The sequence below is a fragment of the Eubalaena glacialis genome, chromosome 5, assembly GCF_028564815.1.
Source record: "Eubalaena glacialis isolate mEubGla1 chromosome 5, mEubGla1.1.hap2.+ XY, whole genome shotgun sequence".
Lineage (NCBI taxonomy): Eukaryota > Metazoa > Chordata > Mammalia > Artiodactyla > Balaenidae > Eubalaena > Eubalaena glacialis.
This window is the reverse complement of record NC_083720.1, coordinates 126,643,512-126,662,509: the sequence shown is the minus strand read 5'-3', so window position 1 is coordinate 126,662,509 and position 18,998 is coordinate 126,643,512. Positions and strand designations below refer to the sequence as shown.

The 18,998-nt window shown below is 46.0% G+C and overlaps 1 protein-coding gene across 3 annotated transcripts in view; it reads left to right on the top strand.

The window, feature by feature from the left end:
• NFKB1 (nuclear factor kappa B subunit 1) overlaps positions 1–15,803 on the top strand; it is a 127,930-nt gene extending 112,127 nt beyond the window's left edge. For 2 of the 3 annotated variants that reach the window (XM_061192590.1, XM_061192589.1), the window contains exons 17-24: positions 5,184–5,385; positions 5,832–6,001; positions 6,330–6,432; positions 9,039–9,163; positions 10,517–10,583; positions 10,883–11,055; positions 11,813–11,993; positions 14,831–15,803. In XM_061192590.1, coding sequence (XP_061048573.1) covers positions 5,184–5,385; positions 5,832–6,001; positions 6,330–6,432; positions 9,039–9,163; positions 10,517–10,583; positions 10,883–11,055; positions 11,813–11,993; positions 14,831–14,988 — 1,179 coding nt within the window. In that variant the 3' untranslated portion in view covers positions 14,989–15,803. The remainder of the gene's footprint in view (positions 1–5,183; positions 5,386–5,831; positions 6,002–6,329; positions 6,433–9,038; positions 9,164–10,516; positions 10,584–10,882; positions 11,056–11,812; positions 11,994–14,830) is intronic. The other variant, XM_061192591.1, reaches the window with a different exon arrangement.
• The last annotated feature ends 3,195 nt before the right edge of the window (positions 15,804–18,998 follow it).

Below are 18,998 nucleotides of genomic sequence, written 5' to 3'. Positions count from 1 at the left end.
AGACAACCATCATGCACAATTATTTACACAGTAAAGGTGCCTGTTCCAGTTCTCAATTTTTAAAGCAGGTGATGTGAATCATTTTTATTTTCTCAAAGCAGAAGTCCTGAAATGTTTACATGTATCTCTCAATAGATTTTTATCTGTGGATAGGTGTTTCCCAATAAGGGAAAGTAATGGATGTAAGGCATTAGGCTTCTTCTTTGGCTGTCATGCTTAAGACCAAAGGAAAAATGGAGTTGGGGATTCTTCGCTGACTCATAAAATAACTAGGATGAGGTCTAATTTTAGATATATATTTAAAGGATAGCTTCTTCAAATTTTCATACCATTTTGGGTGTTGCTGGTATTTGGAAAGTCATTTGGCCCTTAGAGCTTGATTCTCGCAGGCTTTTGGACTGATTGTTCCTTTTCACCATCCCAAGTGTACAAATAAAACTAGAAATGGGATGTTGTCACTTCTCAGTCCTCCTTTCAAAGGCAGCTTAACTTCACTGCCTGGAGGTCAGATTGAAGGAATTGCTTGTTTTTCTGTTTATAAATAGGACCTGCAAAGGACACCGCACAACAGGATATTAGTAGTGGTGATTTATTATGTGCCAAACTCCTTACTGTATCATTTGGGTACATATATTGAGACTCTCCAGTGTGCTGGAGACAAAAACTCTCAAACCACCACCTTTGACACTTGTGTGCCTTCTGATTTGGGGACTCTCAGGAGAATACAGGTCCGTTTTCCCCACCTTACCATTGTTCTCATTGATGGGCAAGGATTCGGGATCCCCCTGGTTTGCCTTTTAGGTCTTAAACACACACCCAATGGCAACTTTTATTTGAGAACTAGAAACCCACTAAGATTTAGATTTTCATTTATCCGTTGTAAAGGTTTTCTCTTAGCTATTCTTGATGGGAAATTAGACAGTTCCCTAAGTAATTTGGATTATTTGGCAATTGTCTTAAACATTCTCCCAGAATACCTTTCACTAATCTTAGTACATTTCTGTGGCCATCTGTCACGATCAAATCTCTCTGCCACCCACCCTCTAGAGAAAGACACACTCAAAATAATCCAAGTGCATAGGGTTAAGATTTTTCTGAAAATATTTCTGAAACCTGTTCCCTTTAAACCCTCTTTTCCTCTCCCATTTCCCTCCCCACGACATAAACAACAACTCCGGTGTGTGTGATATCAACTGTTTCATTTGCATATGTTCCTGTAAAACATTAGTGGGGTTTTTACGCATGTATTGTTTAATGTTTCTAATTATTATAAATATAATATGTATTCATAGTTTTTAAAATAGTACGTAAGGAGATACATTAGAGAATCAAGGTTACCCTCCCTGGCAGCATACAAGTCTCCCAGCCCCACTTCCAAATATAACTATTGTGTTTATAAGTATTTTCCCAGGTATTGGTTACATAAAAATATATACTTTAAATAGACATATTTTAGTATATTCTTACACACAGTCCACATTATATTATACATACTTCTCCTGATTTGCATAAACCTTTTTCTTAAATTTTAAATACAATTATAGATCCATAGGTGGTTACAAAAAAAAAAAGTGGACCAGGAGTCCCATGTACCCTTCACCCAGTTTCCCTAGTGGTAACTTCCTGCATAACTCTAGTCCAGTATCAAAGCCAGGAAACTGACATTGATACAATCCACAGATCCTATTTGGGTTTCATCAGTTTTACATGCACTCATTTGTGTGTGTCCATATAGTTCTTCATGCACGTATTTTTTAATTGCATAAGTAGCTTTGTGCTACATGTCACTATATTTCTGCCTTCACTGCTTATGGGATTTATCCACGCACCTGTGTGTACAGCTAGTTCCTTGTTGCTACTCCTGAAGAGGATCCCATAGTTTACATCTTCCACCTCTTATGTACCTGTTCCCCAACAGTGGACACTGAACCAGCTTCTCTCTTCCTACCTCCACAGACAATACTTCAGTGAAGAGTCTCACCCACGTGCCCTTGTGGATTTGTGTCACTCAGATACACAGACAGGAGTGGGGTTGCTGGGGCATTTGTGTACTTGGCTCTGCAGAATGTCTGCATAAGTCCATATGCCAGCAGGCATGGCATGAAAAGTTCCTGGATTCCTACATTGTGTAATTGTTTAAGATATAATCCCAGGGTTTAAGATCTAAAGCCTAAAATGTCATAGAAAACCTTCATGGGATCATAGGAAAAAAAACTTTAAAAAAATTTTTTTTACTCATGGTAAGAGATTTTGTATGATATGAAACTTATATTGAAACTACAGATAATTTTAAATCTCTGAGTATAATGTGATTTCAGCTCTTTTTTCCAATATCATTCTCTTTCCTTTTCCCATCTCCCCAAATAACATATCTGATTAATAAACACAGCTTTTATTTACTTATTTATTTTTTGAGAGGAAGGCTCTTGGCTACAATGTCTAAAGTTCTGAGGACATGATTCATTTCAAGCCAGGATATAGTTCTAAGGGATGAAAAAAATAAGGGTGAGAGTGGAAATTTAGAAAAGAAATCCGTTTCTGTTATATTAAATAATCACTGTAGCGGCTTCCCTGGTGGTGCAGTGGTTAAGAATCTGCCTGCCAATGCAGGGGACACAGGTTCGATCCCTGGTCTGGGAAGATCCCACATGCCACGGAGCAACTAAGCCTGTGCGCCACAACTACTGAGCCTGCACTCTAGAGCCCGCGAGCCACAACTACCAAGCCCGTGTGCCACAACTACTGAAGCCCGCGCGCCTAGAGCCCGTGCTCCGCAACAAGAGAAGCCACTGCAATGAGAAGCCCGCGCACTGCAACGAAGAGTAGACCCCTCTCGCCGCAACTAAAGAAAGCCTGCATGCAGCAACAAAGCCCAACACAGCCAAAAATTAATTAATTAATTAAAAAAAAATTATCACTGTAATGAGACTTAGTCAGCACAAGCATCTTTCATCCTGTTTACACGTGCCGTGCCCCGGCCAGGATGTTGTTGGCCCACCTGTTGTCACTGCTACAGCCACTAACTGCTTACTGAGAAGGAAAGTTGAGGCAAATTGTCACTAGACAGGCTGGATTTCACAGGCTTCTGTGAAACAGACTGATTTGTATAAAAATACATTGCTGTTCTGTGTCAGTGGCCTCAGTTCTTTGAAAGATACTTCCATGATTGTGTTTGTCTTACTGATTTTGAAAACACGCAGTTTTCAAAACATCTCATTTGCATTCACTGAGGTACTGCTTCGTGGGCAGGGTAATCAAATGGACTGTTTACACACCTATTAGGTGTCAGCAACTCAGCTTGTTTGTCCATCCCAGCCCTCTTAGTGAGAGGTAGTTCTCTGGTCCTAGTATGACTGAGAATCCTCTAAAATGGGGGTGGCAGAGTTCTATCAATTGGTCTCATGGAGCCAGTCCACGGAACAGTAGTTTTTAATTTAGCACATTTTTTTTCCATGTCAGTATAGAATGACAGCACCTTTGTTAATTGGTTTCTATTGGGCAGTTTATTTAAACTTCTGCAGTAAAACCATAGCCTTGATTTGATTTGTTAACATATGATTTTTCAGCTGAAGGTAGACTCCTAGAAATTCAAGAAAACTAAATTTACTAATAGATGATGAGTTAACATATCAACAATCACTTGGCTGTAGTGAGAAACAAGAAAGCTATTAAGAATTGTAAATATAAAAAGTATTCTTGATAATTGGACGACTAAATGTTAGTCCAGTATATATATTGGATTGGCCAAAAGGTTCGTTCGTTTTTTTCCGTAAGATGGCTCTCGTAGCACTTGGTTGTCTTTGGCTTCATTCGAAACAATTTTGTTAGATTGTATGTGACAGCTGTCATATCAGCGTGCATTTAAAAAAAGACATCAAAATTGGTGATTTTTTTTGTGTAGCCGTTTTAATATTGAAGATGGAAAGAAAACATTTTCAGTCTGTTATGCTTTATTATTTCAAGAAAGGCAAAAACGCAACTGAAACACAAAAGATTTGTGCAGTGTATGGACAAGGTGCTGTGGCTGATCGAGCGTGTCAGAAGTGGTTTGCGAAGTTTCGTGCTGGAGATTTCTCGCTGGACAATGCTCTGTGGTCCGGTAGACCAGTTGAAGTTGACAGCAGTCAAATCGAGACATTAATTGAGAACAATCACCGTTATACCACTAGGGAGATAGCCGACATACTCAGAATATCCAAATCAAGCTTTGAAAATCATGTGCACCAGCTAGGTTATGTTAATCACTTTGATGTTTCGGTTCCATGTAAGTTAAGCGGGGAAAAAACCTTCTTGACCATATTTCCACATGCGATTCTCTACTTAAACGTAACAAAAACTTTTAAAACAAATTGTGACGGGTGATGAAAAGTGGATACTATACAATAGTGTGGAACGGAAGAGATCGTGGGGCAAGCGAAAGGAACAACCACCAACCACACCAAAGGCTGGTCTTCATCCAGAGAAGGTGATGTTGTGTATATGGTGAAATTGGAAGGGAGTTCTCTGTTATGAGCTCCTTCTGGAAAACCAAACAAACAATTAATTCCAACAAGTACTGCTTCCAGTTAGACCAACTGAAAGCAGCACTTGACGAAAAGCGTCCAGAATTAGTCAACAGAAAACGCATAATCTTCCATCAGGATAACGCAAGACCGCATGTTTCTTTGATGACCAGGCAAAAACTGTTACAGCGTGGCCAGGAAGTTCTGATTCATCCGCTGTATTCACCAGACATTGCGCCTTCAGATTTCATTTCGGTCTTTACAAAATTCTCTTAATGAAAAAAATTTCAGTTCCCTGGAAGACTGTAAAAGGCATCTGGAACAGTTCTTTGCTCAAAAAGATAAAAAAGTTTTGGGAAGATGGAATTATGAAGTTGCCTGAAAAATGGTAGAAGGTGGTGGAACAAAAGGGTGAATACGTTGTTCAGTAAAGTTCTTGGCGAAAATGAAAAATGTGTCTTTTATTTTTACTTTAAAAACCAAAGGCACTTTTTGGCCATCCCAATACTTCATTAGCATATGATGTGGAACGGAGAGTAACTCATTTGCAAAGGTGAGCAGTTAATCTGGGAATGAGAAATGGCCCCTCAGTATGACTCCACCTATTGCAGTCACAGCGAATGAGCCTGTGGGCTACAAGTATGCTGCTGACCAGTGTCATCTCCTGCCTGTTCTCCCCAGACACCCTTGCACTTGGCAGTGATCACCAAGCAGGAGGCTGTGGTGGAGGACTTGCTGAGGGCTGGGGCCGACCTGAGCCTTCTGGACCGCTTGGGTAACTCTGTTTTGCACCTAGCTGCCAAAGAAGGACACGATAAAATTCTCAGTATTTTACTCAAGCACAAGAAGGCAGCACAACTTATCAACCACCCCAACGGGGAAGGTAAGAGACAGTCACACATCGTGGTATAACCCTCTCTGTCTGCTTTCTACACAAAAAGTAGCTCTCTGGTAAATGTGTGTTATTTGATTGGCAACCCAAAGTGCTTTCCTTAATCACTTGGAATTCATCATCTCCTATGGAAATTTCCGTTGCTGGCTGTAGCTAATTCCTTTAAAGATGATTTGGAATAGTCAGTCAGTAGGAGGGAAAAGCAAAGGCCTGAGCAAACACCAGTCTTGGTATGTAGAAAGCATCCTTTATTCGGAGAATGTTTGTAGGCTCTCAGTGTCTCCTGAGAACGTGAAAGGAGTCTGTGGGTTTCCATGCAGAACAACTGACTGACAGCACCTGTAAAGACTGTCTGGAGGAGAGACTCTGTCAGCACTAGACATGCTGACCCCCGACGGCCTTCCCTCCCCGTGACCATGCCTGTGCTTGGGCTGCAGGTCTGAACGCCATTCACGTAGCCATGGTGACCAACAGCTTGCCGTGTCTGCTGCTGCTCCTGGCCGCGGGGGCTGACGTCAACGCTCAGGAGCGCAAGTCGGGGCGCACGGCGCTGCACCTGGCCGTGGAGCACGACAACATCTCCTTGGCTGGCTGCCTGCTCCTGGAGGTGAAGGATGCACTTACCTGCCCTTGCATTCAGTTCCCAAAGGGGATTTGGGGAAATCTTTTCGAAGAATGATGTCGCGAACAGGTTCTCTCCCTACGTTCCGCGCCACCTTTGTAATATCTACTCGACGCTTCAGAATAGCAGCTCAGGCTCTCCCGGCATCCCTTGCCTGGTTATTTCTAACTGGGGATTTCTTCAATGGCAGAGCCTGCCCAAAATAGCAACAGGGCTGGTAATATGACCCGGGGAGCCATGCAGACAGGGGGAGGCGGGGACAAAAGGGCGAGAGAACCTTGGACTAACCCTTTTCTGTGTGTGGGGATTTTAGGGTGATGCCCATGTAGACAGCACCACCTATGATGGAACTACACCCCTGCACATAGCGGCTGGGAGAGGGTCCACGAGGCTGGCAGCTCTTCTCAAGGCAGCAGGTAAGGCAGCCCGGCGGTCGGTGATGGAAAATGTCATCAGGAATGCAAACCCAGCCTCAATAGAGCAGCCGTGCCACCTTCTTAAGCCACAGGCCCACTGCGGAAAGGCACAAGGAAATGAAAGTTGTCTGGCAAATCACATTCACCTGCCGTAAAGGCACTGTTTGGACTAGTAATCCTGGGCTTCGTGCTGACAGTCAGGTTAGTTTTTCCTCTCCACTTCACCTGTTTGTTTTGGATGTGGGTTGTCTTCATTGACTCCCATGACAAGAGATCTTCTTAACGTTGAATCGAATTCCTTGTAGAATTCGGAGCAATATCCACCTCAGGTCATGTCACAAGTCCTCAGAGGGAAAAGTTTATTGGTATAAGAAATGATTTAAAGACTTCCTTTTGCAAGAAAGGTCCCTGAGAAGCCAAAGTAATGGGAAAAAACAAATGGGCCGTGTGTTGACTACTGTCATGTGCCAGCTAGCTTCTGTTGGGCTAGGCACTTCACGTGCACTGGCTCATTTAGTCTTACTTAATCCACAATAACCCTTTGAGACAAATCCCATTATTAGTCCCATTTTATAGCCAAGGAAACAGACTAGAGAGACTTCTGCATCCCAGTCCCAGGGCCCCAGTAAGGGGCAGAGCTGTGAGTCACACCTTGTCACCCTGAACTTCCAGACCCTATTCTCTCTGCTGTGTTTCTGTCCCCTGTTTTGCTCAAGGATTTGAAGGTGTTATTCCAATTCAATCCTCTCGTCGTGTGAAATACAGAAAAATTATTCCTGCTCATCCTTGAATCTCTACTGCCTTGTGTATTTAGAACCTCAAAAAATGTTTAATGGAATTGGTATCTCAAGCCTGTCCTGGCATATGTGATTTACTTCAGAGGTTATTAAAATTTTTTTAGAAAATAAATGCTTCACAAATTCAAGAAAAGAGTAGATTAAATACCTTCTAAAAAAACTGAGGCCAGAAAAATATAAGAACCTTTTCTTTGGCAGCACTACATTTTTCTGACATCACATCCCGAATAAGCAGCAGCCTTTTCTTTCCTCCTTTGTCAAGTTGACGTTCCCGTTAACAAGAGACGATGATTGCAGTGTGTATGAATAGTGTGGGGAGTCACTGGTTATAATTAAGAAATGCCTTCAGACGAGAAGCTCTGACCCTTCCAAGAATGCTTTCTAATTCTCAGTATCCGTGAAAGGAGTAGCAAGTAGCAGTTTCTCCAGTATATAAATGAAGAAACTCAGAAGAAAAACCTAGTCCTGGGCTTCCCTGGTGGCACAGTGGTTGAGAATCCGCCTGCCAACGCAGGGGACACGGGTTCGAGCCCTGGTCCGGGAAGATCCCACATGCCGCGGAGCAACTAAGCCCGTGCGCCCCAACTACTGAGCCTGCGCTCTAGAGCCCGCGAGCCACAACTACTGAAGCCTGTGCACCTAGAGCCTAGGCTCCGCAATAAGAGAAGCCACCGTAATGAGAAGCCCACGCACTGCAACGAAGAGTAGCCTCCACTCACCGCAACTAGAGAAAGCCCACACGCAGCAGTGAAGACCCAACGCAGCCAAAAATAAAATAAATAAAATTTAAAAACAAAAACAAAAAACCTAGTCCTGAGCTCAGAGTCATGAAGAAGATCACTTAAGGAACAGACCTAGTTCAGCTTCTCCGTCTTTGGTCCTGCAAATTGTTCATCCTAGTTTCTCTACTGTTTCCGTGGTCAGGTGACACTTACTGCCCCAGAGATCAGGCTGCAGCTGGGAGAACGGAGTAAGAAGTGGCATGCAGATCCTCTCGTTAGGCATTCCCTATTATTGAAGTTGTCAAAAGTCAAATGTCCTCCCAGCAAGATTAAAACAAGATCCTCTTTCCAAAAGGAGAGCGTGCTAAACTTCCTACTGTTCATCAGGCAGCAAGCTAAACACTCTCTGAATAAAAATAGTCTCTCTAAGCCTTTGAGAAGTTAACTCTAGCCTTAATTTTTGAGTTCCTTCAGGTGTTTCTTGCTGCTGGCTAAGGAACAGACTAGATTTTCCAAGATTGGCCCTAACTTTTTCAACAACTCCACATCCTACCAGAAGGTTTTCTTGGCATTTTGCGTTTAAGGATCAGTGCCATACCCAGGAGTAAAATGGAACAGGTTGGCACTAGACAGCAAGCAACTTTGCTCTTTTGAGCAAGCAGGTGAAGAGCCTGAGAAACGTGCGGTGCTGGGCGTCAATTTGAACATTTAGGACCTTAATCCTGAGCGTGCACCCTAGTCCCTGTAAACTGCCGCCGTCAGTCCTCAGGTTAAAGATGCATCGTTCACTTGAAAACTCTCCTATAGCGTTAAATGTGAGAGTCAGCGTGTTCCAGGTCTTTTGTTTTTGAAAGTGTCCTTGGCCATATGGGGTACCTTCAGTCACCTTTACAGTCAAGATGCATTAGAATTTATTTAAGTTTAAATTTTTAAATTTAAAAGCAGGTTTCTGGATATTTCAGTAGAAATGTGTTTTATATGTTTATAAATAAACATGTTTTATCTATTTATAGACTCTGACCCCTGCAGGCAGTTAGAAGTTGACAAGATGTGGGTTTACCTAACGCTGTGTAACTTGACTTCGCAGGAGCAGATCCCCTGGTGGAGAACTTTGAGCCTCTGTACGACCTGGATGACTCTTGGGACGAGGATGGAGAGGATGAAGGAGTCCTGCCAGGAACCACTCCTCTGGATATGGCCACCAGCTGGCAGGTGAGTGTGGCTCCGCCTGTGTGCTGGCTGCTCCTGAGGGAGCTCCAGGTCCAGGGACGTCAGAGCAGGTGGCCTTCCTCGGTCTTTACTCCCCAAAGCACATGCCTGTTATTTTTTAAGAAAGTCTGCTTGTCAAGAGCTGTATGTATCTTGAAAAGCCTATCTGTGAAAGATCTAGGTCAGCAGAGTTCTGAGTGTAAAAGCATATGCCTAATCAGATCAGAGTTAGATGAGAGAAACACAAAATTCACGTTACAGGTTACCCACTCTGAACTTACACCACAGTCGTTCCCATCTCAGTTTCTGAAGCCAGGATAAATGTTATGGTTAGCTTGAACTTTGGTAAGTGATTTCTGAACATAAAAAGAAATGGGGATTCTTCTGAGGATCTGCACAAATACAAACAGAGTAAACAGCCTTAAAGCTTCCTCGGGACTCTGCTGACCTGAGATCCGAAGGCGAAAGCAGTTACTGGGTCTTTGGGGCCCAGGGAGGGGCGCCAGAGGGAGGAGGTGGGCAGCACACACACCCCCAGCCCAACGGAGTAACCTTCTTAGGGGCAGGTGCTGCTCCCAATCCGGAAGCTGCTCGGCTGCCTCCTCGTGGGCCGTGTGGGTTGAGCTGAGTGACCCTGGCCAAGAGACCACACGGCTTTCTTTACGGTGAACGCCTGGTTTTCCCAGAAGCCTCACCACAGAGCACAAAGATAACCCACTTCAGTGACCCCATGTGGTCCTCGCCCAGGTCAGCCAGCCACCGGGTGACTTGCAGAGAGCGCAGAAAAGCCCCCGTAGCTATGGAGTTTTGTGGTTTTTTTCCCTTTTAACCTAAGACTTTTCTGGCCCCTCAGTTAAAATGTGAATGGTGCCAGGAGGCTGACCCCAAGCCCTGTGAGCATTTGTACACCTCACTTTGAGCAAGTTCGTAAAACTCATTCTCAGAAGCCTTTTTACTAGGGAGGAGGGGCAGCCACGGAACCAGCTTCACAGCTCGGCGTGAGCTCAGCCGCCTCCCTAGCTCTCAGGAAACGTCGCTGGCCGACACGTGGCTGACTAGGCGGCCTAGACTGCCTCTGCCCCTCCGAAGGGCCGTGGCCTTGGCGCTCTGTGGGGCTGGGTTGGGTCTTCCTACCCACCTCAAGCAGCTCCTGTGGAGCACAGCCTCCCAGGCCCAGAGCCCCCCAGAGGGCACGCGTATTCCCGGGCGACGGTACTGACTCCTCTTCCCAGCCCTCCATCTTTGGGGTCCTAGCCCCTCCTGAGGAGGACATGCCGAGTCTTTATTACAAAGAAGCAGATTTCCCTCATGGTCCCTGTAATGTGTAACATTTCCCCGTGTTTTTCTTCCCAACAGGTATTTGACATATTAAATGGGAAACCCTATGAGCCAGAGTTTACATCTGATGATTTACTGGCACAGGGTGAGTTGTGGGAGAAGCGGGTTCTTTGAGCCAGTGTCATCTCCACCCTGTCACTGAGAGGGGGGTCAGGGTGTGCTGTGAAAGGCACGGGGGCTTCTTTCAGAATCAGGAGACCCTGGAGGGGTGCCACGGAGAAGGTCCAGCTGTAAATTACGACAGCGTGGGCTGCTGCTGACTTTCAAGGGAAGGAGCGTGATTGCTTCCACGGGGCGGGAGGGTGGGCACTGGGGCAGCAATCAGTCCCTCCGGAGTGTCTCTGGTCAGTTAGGACGGTCGTGTTTCTTCTTTATTTTCTTCAGGAGACATGAAACAGCTGACTGAAGATGCGAAGTTGCAGCTCTACAAGTTGCTAGAAATTCCTGATCCAGACAAAAACTGGGCTACTCTGGCACAGAAATTAGGCTTGGGGATACTAAATAATGCCTTCCGGCTGAGTCCTGCTCCTTCCAAAACTCTTATGGACAACTATGAGGTAACACGTCATCTTACATCTTTGACTACGTTTATTTGACTTTGCTCTGTTGACATCATTGGCCGGAGCATAATCCCTTTCCTTCTCCCTTAACTCTGAGGAAGAAAATCAGTCATTACCTGTGTCCTGGGAGGGTTGACCCAGGACAGCAGGAAACCCACCTTGGCTGTTTTCAGACACCTTGAGACTTGCTGCAGAAATGCTACTTAGAGTGTCAGGATGGTCACAGAACTTTGAGCTCCCTGAACAAAGACGAAAGACTGTAATCAACCTTCATGCCTTGCCCTCCCCAAGAACATGCCTTGATCCCATGTCAGCACATGGAACCAGTGACGTGACTCCTTGCGGAGCCATTACCTGGTGATGCTTTCATTTCTAAAACGAAAAGGTAGAAAAACATGGGGTGAAATACTTTCTATGGCAAATTTCATCATCAGCTCGTTTCTCAGTTTTCAGAGCTTCAGGGATATGGGGTAGACTTCACTCCGGGTCGAGTTTTACTGCCTCAGCACTTTCTCTCTCTCTGCTTACTATAAAGTGCTTCTCCGTGATTTCCTGAGTGGTCTTTGAGCTGAAACAGGAAACTTGATTCAAAGACAGCGTATTTTTTAGTTGCTCTCTGCCCTGAGAGCAACCTCCCAGGCCGCCAGCTATCATCTCAGGGGAAGGGGTGCGCTGTCGCGTCTACAGCCTGCCTGCTTGTCCCTGCACAGCTTTGAACACAGAAACACCCTCTTTCTTCATTTCTGTCTCGCAGGTCTCTGGGGGGACCATAAAAGAGCTGGTGGAGGCCCTGAGGCAGATGGGCTATACCGAAGCCATTGAAGTGATCCAGGCGGCCTTCTGCACGTCGGGAAGCGCAGCCACCAGCCCGGTGGAGACCACCTCTCAGGCCCACTCGCTGCCCTTCTCGCCTGCCTCCACAGGGCAGCAAATAGGTAAAGAAAAAGGCCTGAAAAAGCGGTCGAGACATTTCCCCGCCCCGCCAGGCTGGTGCCTTCAGCCTCTGGGGCTGTGGCCAGTCCTCCCCACCACCATCTCCCGGACACGCTGTCCGCTATGTCCGTCTCCCTCGGGGACCATAGGTTGTACTGTCTTCCCCTCCGGACGCTACCATTCAGGGGAGGGGCTGTCCCCACAACAGCCACATGGACACACGGGTCGCTCAGGTTCACGGTAAATACCAGAACAGCAGGCTGCGGGTGGTGAAGGTCAGCATTACTTCTCTCACTTCTTAAATTCACAAAAGAGGGAGAAATGTGCAGACCCGGGTCTGTGGAAGCAGGACTCACGCCCCAGGCTGTGGACTGACGCTGCGACGTTCCCCACCGCTGCCCAGGTTCCCCCCTGCAGTGGTCCTGTCTCTCCTTCTCCCTTCAGCCTCCTGCCCGCGTTCACAACGCTGACCCGTCACCCCACCTAAAACACATGCCCTGATGGCCTCTCAGCACCACAGTCCTCTGTTTCCGTTCAAATGTGTCCTCCCGCTCTAACCACCTTTCCTTCATGCTCTCTCCTCCTAAACTGCCAGCACCCCTTCCCGCCCCTGACTCATCCCGTGTCCTCGCCTCACTCCACCGAGAACATAGAAACAACTAGACTTCTCTCATATTTGCACCCTCAAACCACCAGCCCGCCTGGGCCTGCCTCTTGCCCAGCCAGGTCCTGCTCCTCTAACCCTGGCCTCTCTCTCATGCCTTAGCATTTTCTCCCTCCCGACTAGATCCCCTAGCGAGCGTGCTGTAGTTTCTCTCATCTTTTCAAAATAAAACAAATAAACGGAAACCAACAAACAAACATTCCCTTGATTCCCCCGTCCCCTTTAGCCGCAGCCCGATTTCTCTGTTCTCCTACCCAGCCAAGCTTCCCAGAAGAACTTTGTAGAGTTACTCTTTCCACCTCTTCACCTCTCTCCTCGACCCCCTGCCCCTGCGGTTGGCCTCTACCCCACCCCTGCACCAGGCCTCCTCTCCTCACGAGGGCCAGCATCTGCTCAGATCCGGTCACCATCCTTCTCAGCTCCTCTGCCTCTCCCGGCGCGTATCACAGGGGACCACTCTTCAGACAGCCTGCCCTCTGGGCTCTTCCCTAGCACGCTCACCTCCACACTCACCTTTTAAAGTTGCAGCCTCCAGAGCCCCATCCTAGGCCCAACTTACTTGTCCTCATCTGCCCAGGACTCTTGATACCCACTCACAGCCAGGCTCGGCGCTGGCCACGGCGGTCACAAGCGCTGCCATCCTCCGAGAGGTTACAACTGTGTGTGCACACTCGCTGGTCCTGACCACCCCCATCCAGCCCACCTTCATCTCTTGCCTCGAGTCCTGCGGCAGCTCCTAGCCAGTCTCCCTGTTTCCAGTCTATCCGCCCACCTTCAGTCCACTCTCTACACAACAGGCAGTGTGATTCTTTTTAGAAATGATGTTCCTCCCTCCCCTTCATTCAGCCATTCAACAGATCTCTACTGAGCGCATCCCACGTGCCCACCCAGCAGTGTTGCAGGCGTTGAAGATGGGGCAGTGAACGGCAAAGACCGTGTCCCTGCTTTATCTGCTGTCTCTTTCAAACATCGCTTTCACCTGCCCTTCCTCCTGGCCCCCTGCCCTGCCGTGCGTTCCTTCCGTCCCCCCCCCAGATCACTAGTCCGATCCAGGCTCAGGGTCTTTGAGCTTTCTCGTTCCCTTCCCTGCAAAGGTCCTTACCTGGCGGGCTCCTTCTTGCCGTTCAGTTTCAGCACTGGTGTCACCTTGCTGGGGTGGGAGGGCCCTTCCTAGGGGAGTGAGGACAGGTGTTGTGCACGCTTTAGAAAGGAATAGCGTATCCACCAGAAAACAACCCACGTCTCCTGTCATATGACCTGACGCTCCATCTACACAAACAAAGAAGTAGGTAAATACTTCTTATATTTTAAAAAGGCTTAAGCCCTCAATTTGTAGTTATTTTTAAAATACCTCACAGTTCCTAGCACATAACAGAAACCCATAAAGATTGATGGGTTGAATAAATCAATCAATAACAATTGCCATGCCACTGCCATTAAGGTCTTTCTTAACGTTTTAACATTGGAATTTAATACACAAGAAGATAGCTTTTTGATTTGTGTACGGTAGGCTTCTGTTTCCTTGGTCACTCTCTCCCTATAGGAAATAATTCACATTGCTCAGATCCCTAAAGACACTTCTCAAAGGAGAATCTGACCTAATTGCCCAGTAGAGACTCATTTTCATCAAAATCACCTTACTTTTTTGGCTACCAAAATATTTTTGAGGCAGCGTATAGTGTCTAATAGCATACGAGGCCCAGAGACAGATCTCATTTTTATTTCCTACTTCTGTCACCAATTTATTTTGCCTACGTTCAGCAATTTCCCCAGCTATAAAATAGGTGATACAGTGGGTGGAAAAAATACACCTAATTTCTAAGGAAAAAAAAAAAAGGTACACTTTGAGTCTAGAGAATTCATAAAGGATTCTGATAAACATGAGGCTAGATTATAAGAAAGAGAGGTGAAAACACTTGGCTAACTTTGACGTTTTCACACTTTTTATAAAGCTCAGTGTTTTCTGTCCCCACCCCCCCACACCGTGAACAGCAGCAACACCTGGGGCGGCGTAGGTGGGCCCATGGTGACTGGTGGAGGGGAACAGGCAGAATTCTGCAGCCCACGAGCCTTCCAGATGCACGCGGGAGCCCAGCGGGGATGGCAGGTGCACGGGAGCGAGGGCCGGGCCATGTTGCCGGTGCACCCCCGTGAGTCCGTGCTTTCTCCCCCCAGACGAGTTCCGGGACGACAGCATCTGTGACAGCGGCGTAGAGACATCCTTCCGCAAACTCAGCTTCACAGAGTCTCTGACCAGCGGCAGCTCGTTGCTAACTATTAACAAAGTGCCCCACGACTACGGGCAGGAAGGACCTCTAGAAGGCAAAATTTAGACTGCCGGCAGCTTCCAACACCGAAGTAAACCAAAGCTCTGAAATTCCATCGCATTGTCCAGAGGAAGGAAGTGCATCCGAAGGTGCTCCGAGGAACACCGGCCTGCTTGGATCGCTCTGGGGTGTAATTCAAGGCCTTTTAAACGTGGATTTCTTCTTTGGTTCTGAAATGAATTTTAGTTCAGCTGACTTACCGATAGTATCTACGATCGCAGCCCGCGGCTGGGCTGACGCCTCTTTGGGAGTGCGGTAGCTTGTTGAGCTTTACCAGCTGCTTTCTGTTATCATTGCTGCTGTCCCTCTGCTGCTTTCCCACTGTCATTAAAAGTTGTCACGGTCCCTACTGGGTGTTCCTTCTGGCCGTCCAAAGCACAGTTGTGCATTCAGATTAAGGATTATGAAAAGGGATATTTTAAAGTGAGAGTTATTTGGTGTGTGATTTAAAAAAAAAAAAAGGCTCATTAGGACTTCCCTGGCTGTCCTGTGGTTAGGACTCGGTGCTTCCACTGCAGGAGGCCCGGGTTCGATCCCCAGATCCCTGGGGAACTAAGATCCCGCAAGCCAAGTGGCTGGAAAAGAAAAAAAAGCTCACTGCTTTTCCTAATGTGGTTCTCTCTGTGATTTGAAAAAAGAATATGTACATGTCAATATTTAAACATGGTTACAATCAGTGCTGAAAATGGTATTTCCCCCCTTTGCTGCATTTTGCTATTGTAAATATGTTTTTTTAGATCAAATACTTTAAAGGAAAAAATGTTGGATTTATAAATGCTATTTTTTATTTTACTTTTATAATAAAAGGAAAAGTAAATTGATGAGCTCATCTTGTTTGATCTCTACAAATAGTTTTCTAAGATTATTCCTTATAATCACGGGATCATTCCATAGCCTGGTTCTCACATTCACAGTTCCCTCTAGAATCAATTTTTTGATCCAGAAATGAGCAAAAAAAAAAAATTATCATCAAAAAAAAATATTTCAACCTGAGATGAAAGCTTTGGGTTTGTCAAATCCTTGCCAGGCTCATTTCATTTAGGCTGTGTCACTTCATCTTCCTCCATCATCTCATGCAAAACTGTTTCCTCTTCAACCCTCAATGTGTTCTCAATGCCTCTGCGATGCATAAAGTATTGAAAAGCCTTCCAGCACGAAGCTTTGCTGAACTCTTCACTCAAGAGGTTGAAAATAAGGGAGAGGAGAAATGAAAAGTGTTTGAATGAGGTGCTATGGTGGACACTGTGATGTGCAACCCAGATCCTTCTTCCACAAAGGACTTGTCAGCCCGGCTGCTGGGGGCACACTAAACCAATCCTTCATTATCATTTCAACAGGCTTCACCAGGTATAGATTCCATCTCAAGAAACCCACTTTCTTGCCTCATCCATAAGAAGTAACTCTTCTTCATCCCTTTAAGATTTATTATGCGATTGCAGCAATTCAGTCACATCTTCAGGCTCCACCTCTAATTCTACTTCTCTTATTATTTCCACCACATTTGCAGTTCCTTCCTCCACTGAAATCTTGGCCCCCTCAAAGTCATCCATGAGGGCTGGAATCAACTTCTTCCAAACTCCTGTAGGAATGTGGATATTTTGACTTCTTCCCATGAATCATGAATATTCATGGCATCTAGAATGGTGAATCCTTTCCAAAAGGTTTTCAATTGAATTTGGGGTAGAGGAATTTCTACCCCATAGCCTTACAAAGTGTATTTCTTAAACGATCAGACTTGAAAGTCGAAATTACTCCTTGATCCATGGCTGCAGAATGGATGTTGTGTTAGGAGGCATGAAAACATCATTAATCTTGTTGTACATCTCCATCAGAGCTCTCGGGTAACCAGGTGCGTTGTCAATGAGCAGTCATATTTTGAAAGAAATCTCTTTTTCTGAGCAGTAGGTCTCAACAGTGGGCTTAAAATATTCAGCAAACCACGTTGTAAACAGATGTGCTGTCATCTAGGCTTTGTTGTGCCATTTGTGGAGCACAGGCAGAGTAGATTCAGTGTAATTCTTAAGGGCTCTAGGGTTTTTAGAATCGTTAAGTGAGCACTGGTTTCAATTTAAAGCCACCAGGTACATTATTAGCCCCTAACAACAGAATCAGCCTGTCCTTTGAAGCCAGGCATTGACGTCTGCTCTCTAGCTATGAAAGTCCTAGACAGCATCTTCTTCCAATAGAAGGCTGTTTCATCTACATTGAAAATTTGTTGTTTAGTGTAGCCACCTCGTTTAGTTATCTTAGATCTTCTGGATAACTTGCTGTGGCTTCTACATCAGCACTTGCTGTTTCGCCTTGCACTTTGATGTTATGGAGGCGCCTTCCTTCCTTCAGCCTCTTGACCCAACCTCTGCCAGCTTCAAACATTTCTGCAGCTTCCTCACCTTTCTCAATCTTTACAGAATTGAAAAGACATCGGGCCTTGCTCTGGAATAGGCTTTGGCTTAAGGGAATGCTGTATCTGGTTTGATCTTCTATCAGCAATAAGGCTCTTTTGCTTTCTTATCTTTGGTGTGTTCACTGGAGGAGCACTTTTCATTCCCTTCAAGAATGGAAGGGAATTGGCTTAGCTAACTGGTGCGAGAGGCCTAGTTTTCAGCCTTTCTTGGCTTTTGACATACCTTCCTGAGTTTGATCATTTCTAGCTTTTGATTTAAAGGGAGAGACGTGCAACTTTTTCCTTTCACTTGAACACTTAGAGGACCTTGTAGGGTTATTAACTGGCCTGATTTCAACATTGTTGTGTCTCAGGGAATAGAGAGGCCCGAGGAGAAGGAGAGAGACGGGGAACGGCCGTTCGGTGGAGCGCCCAGAACGCACACATCATTTACCAGTTAGGTTCACCGTCTTGTACGGGCATGGTTTGTGACACCGCAGAACAATTGCAATAGTAACATCGAAGATCACAGATCACCATAACAAATACAATAATAATGAAAAATTCAAAATATTTCAAGAATTACCAAATTGTGACACAGAGACACGAAGTGAGCAAATACTGTTGTAAAAATGGCACTGGTTAACACAGGGTTACCACAGTCAATTGGTAAAAAAACCAAAACAAAAAAAACCCTGCAATATCTGCAAAGCACAATAAAGAAAAGCGCAATCAAATGAGTTATGCCTGTATTCCAGTTTTTGAAAGTTGTATTTTTAAAGTAAAAACAGTAGCTCTGAGTCTCCATAATTCTCCAACAGCAAACCCCCCCCCCCCCCCCCGTGCCTCCGTTCCTCCCCCAGTTCATTCCTCTGTGAGAAAGTTATTTTCCAGGCGGCCACGACGAGGCCTCCAGTCTTACGGTATCGTGCTGACACTCCTCCTCCTGAGGGGAGGGGCCTACGTTCCTCCCCTGTACTTCTAGCCGGGTGTGTGACAAGGGGAGAAGGAATGCTAAGGGATCTCCAAGGTTAGGTAAGAAAATGCAATACAACTTCAGTCCCCCTGGGTCGGGTCTCTCCCTCCTGGAACCCAGTCACCAGGCATGCTCTGAGGGAGCCAGTGGCCACGTGGAGAAGCCACGTGTAGGTGTTCAACCAACAGCCTTCACCAAGGTCACAGCCAACGCCTGCGTCAACCGGCAGACGTGTGAGGGAGTGAAGCTTTGAGAGGATTCCAGCCAGGATCACACCTGTCTAGCCTTCACGCTGCCTCAGCTGACACGCGGAGGTCTGCCCCAATGGCACGTTCAGGAGTAAATGAAACAACGGCTGATGTTTTCAGCCTTAGGTGTGGGGTGGCTTGTTACCGTCTCCAGGTCTCTAGCCCAACAATTCCCACACCAGGAGGTCACTTTAAAGAGAAGCTGACGGCAGCAGGAACAACGAAGCAACTCATGCCCAGACTAAAAATAACATTCCCCTACTTTAATAAGAAGCCCTGCTTCTGTTCCAGAAACTTCCTCTCTCTCCTCCCAGATCGCAGCGCTGGCCTGAGCCTCTGCATGGTGCTCAGACAAAAAGGCTACCAACGCTGTCTGTGCCTCTGGGGAAGGAGTGTTTTTCATTTTGGA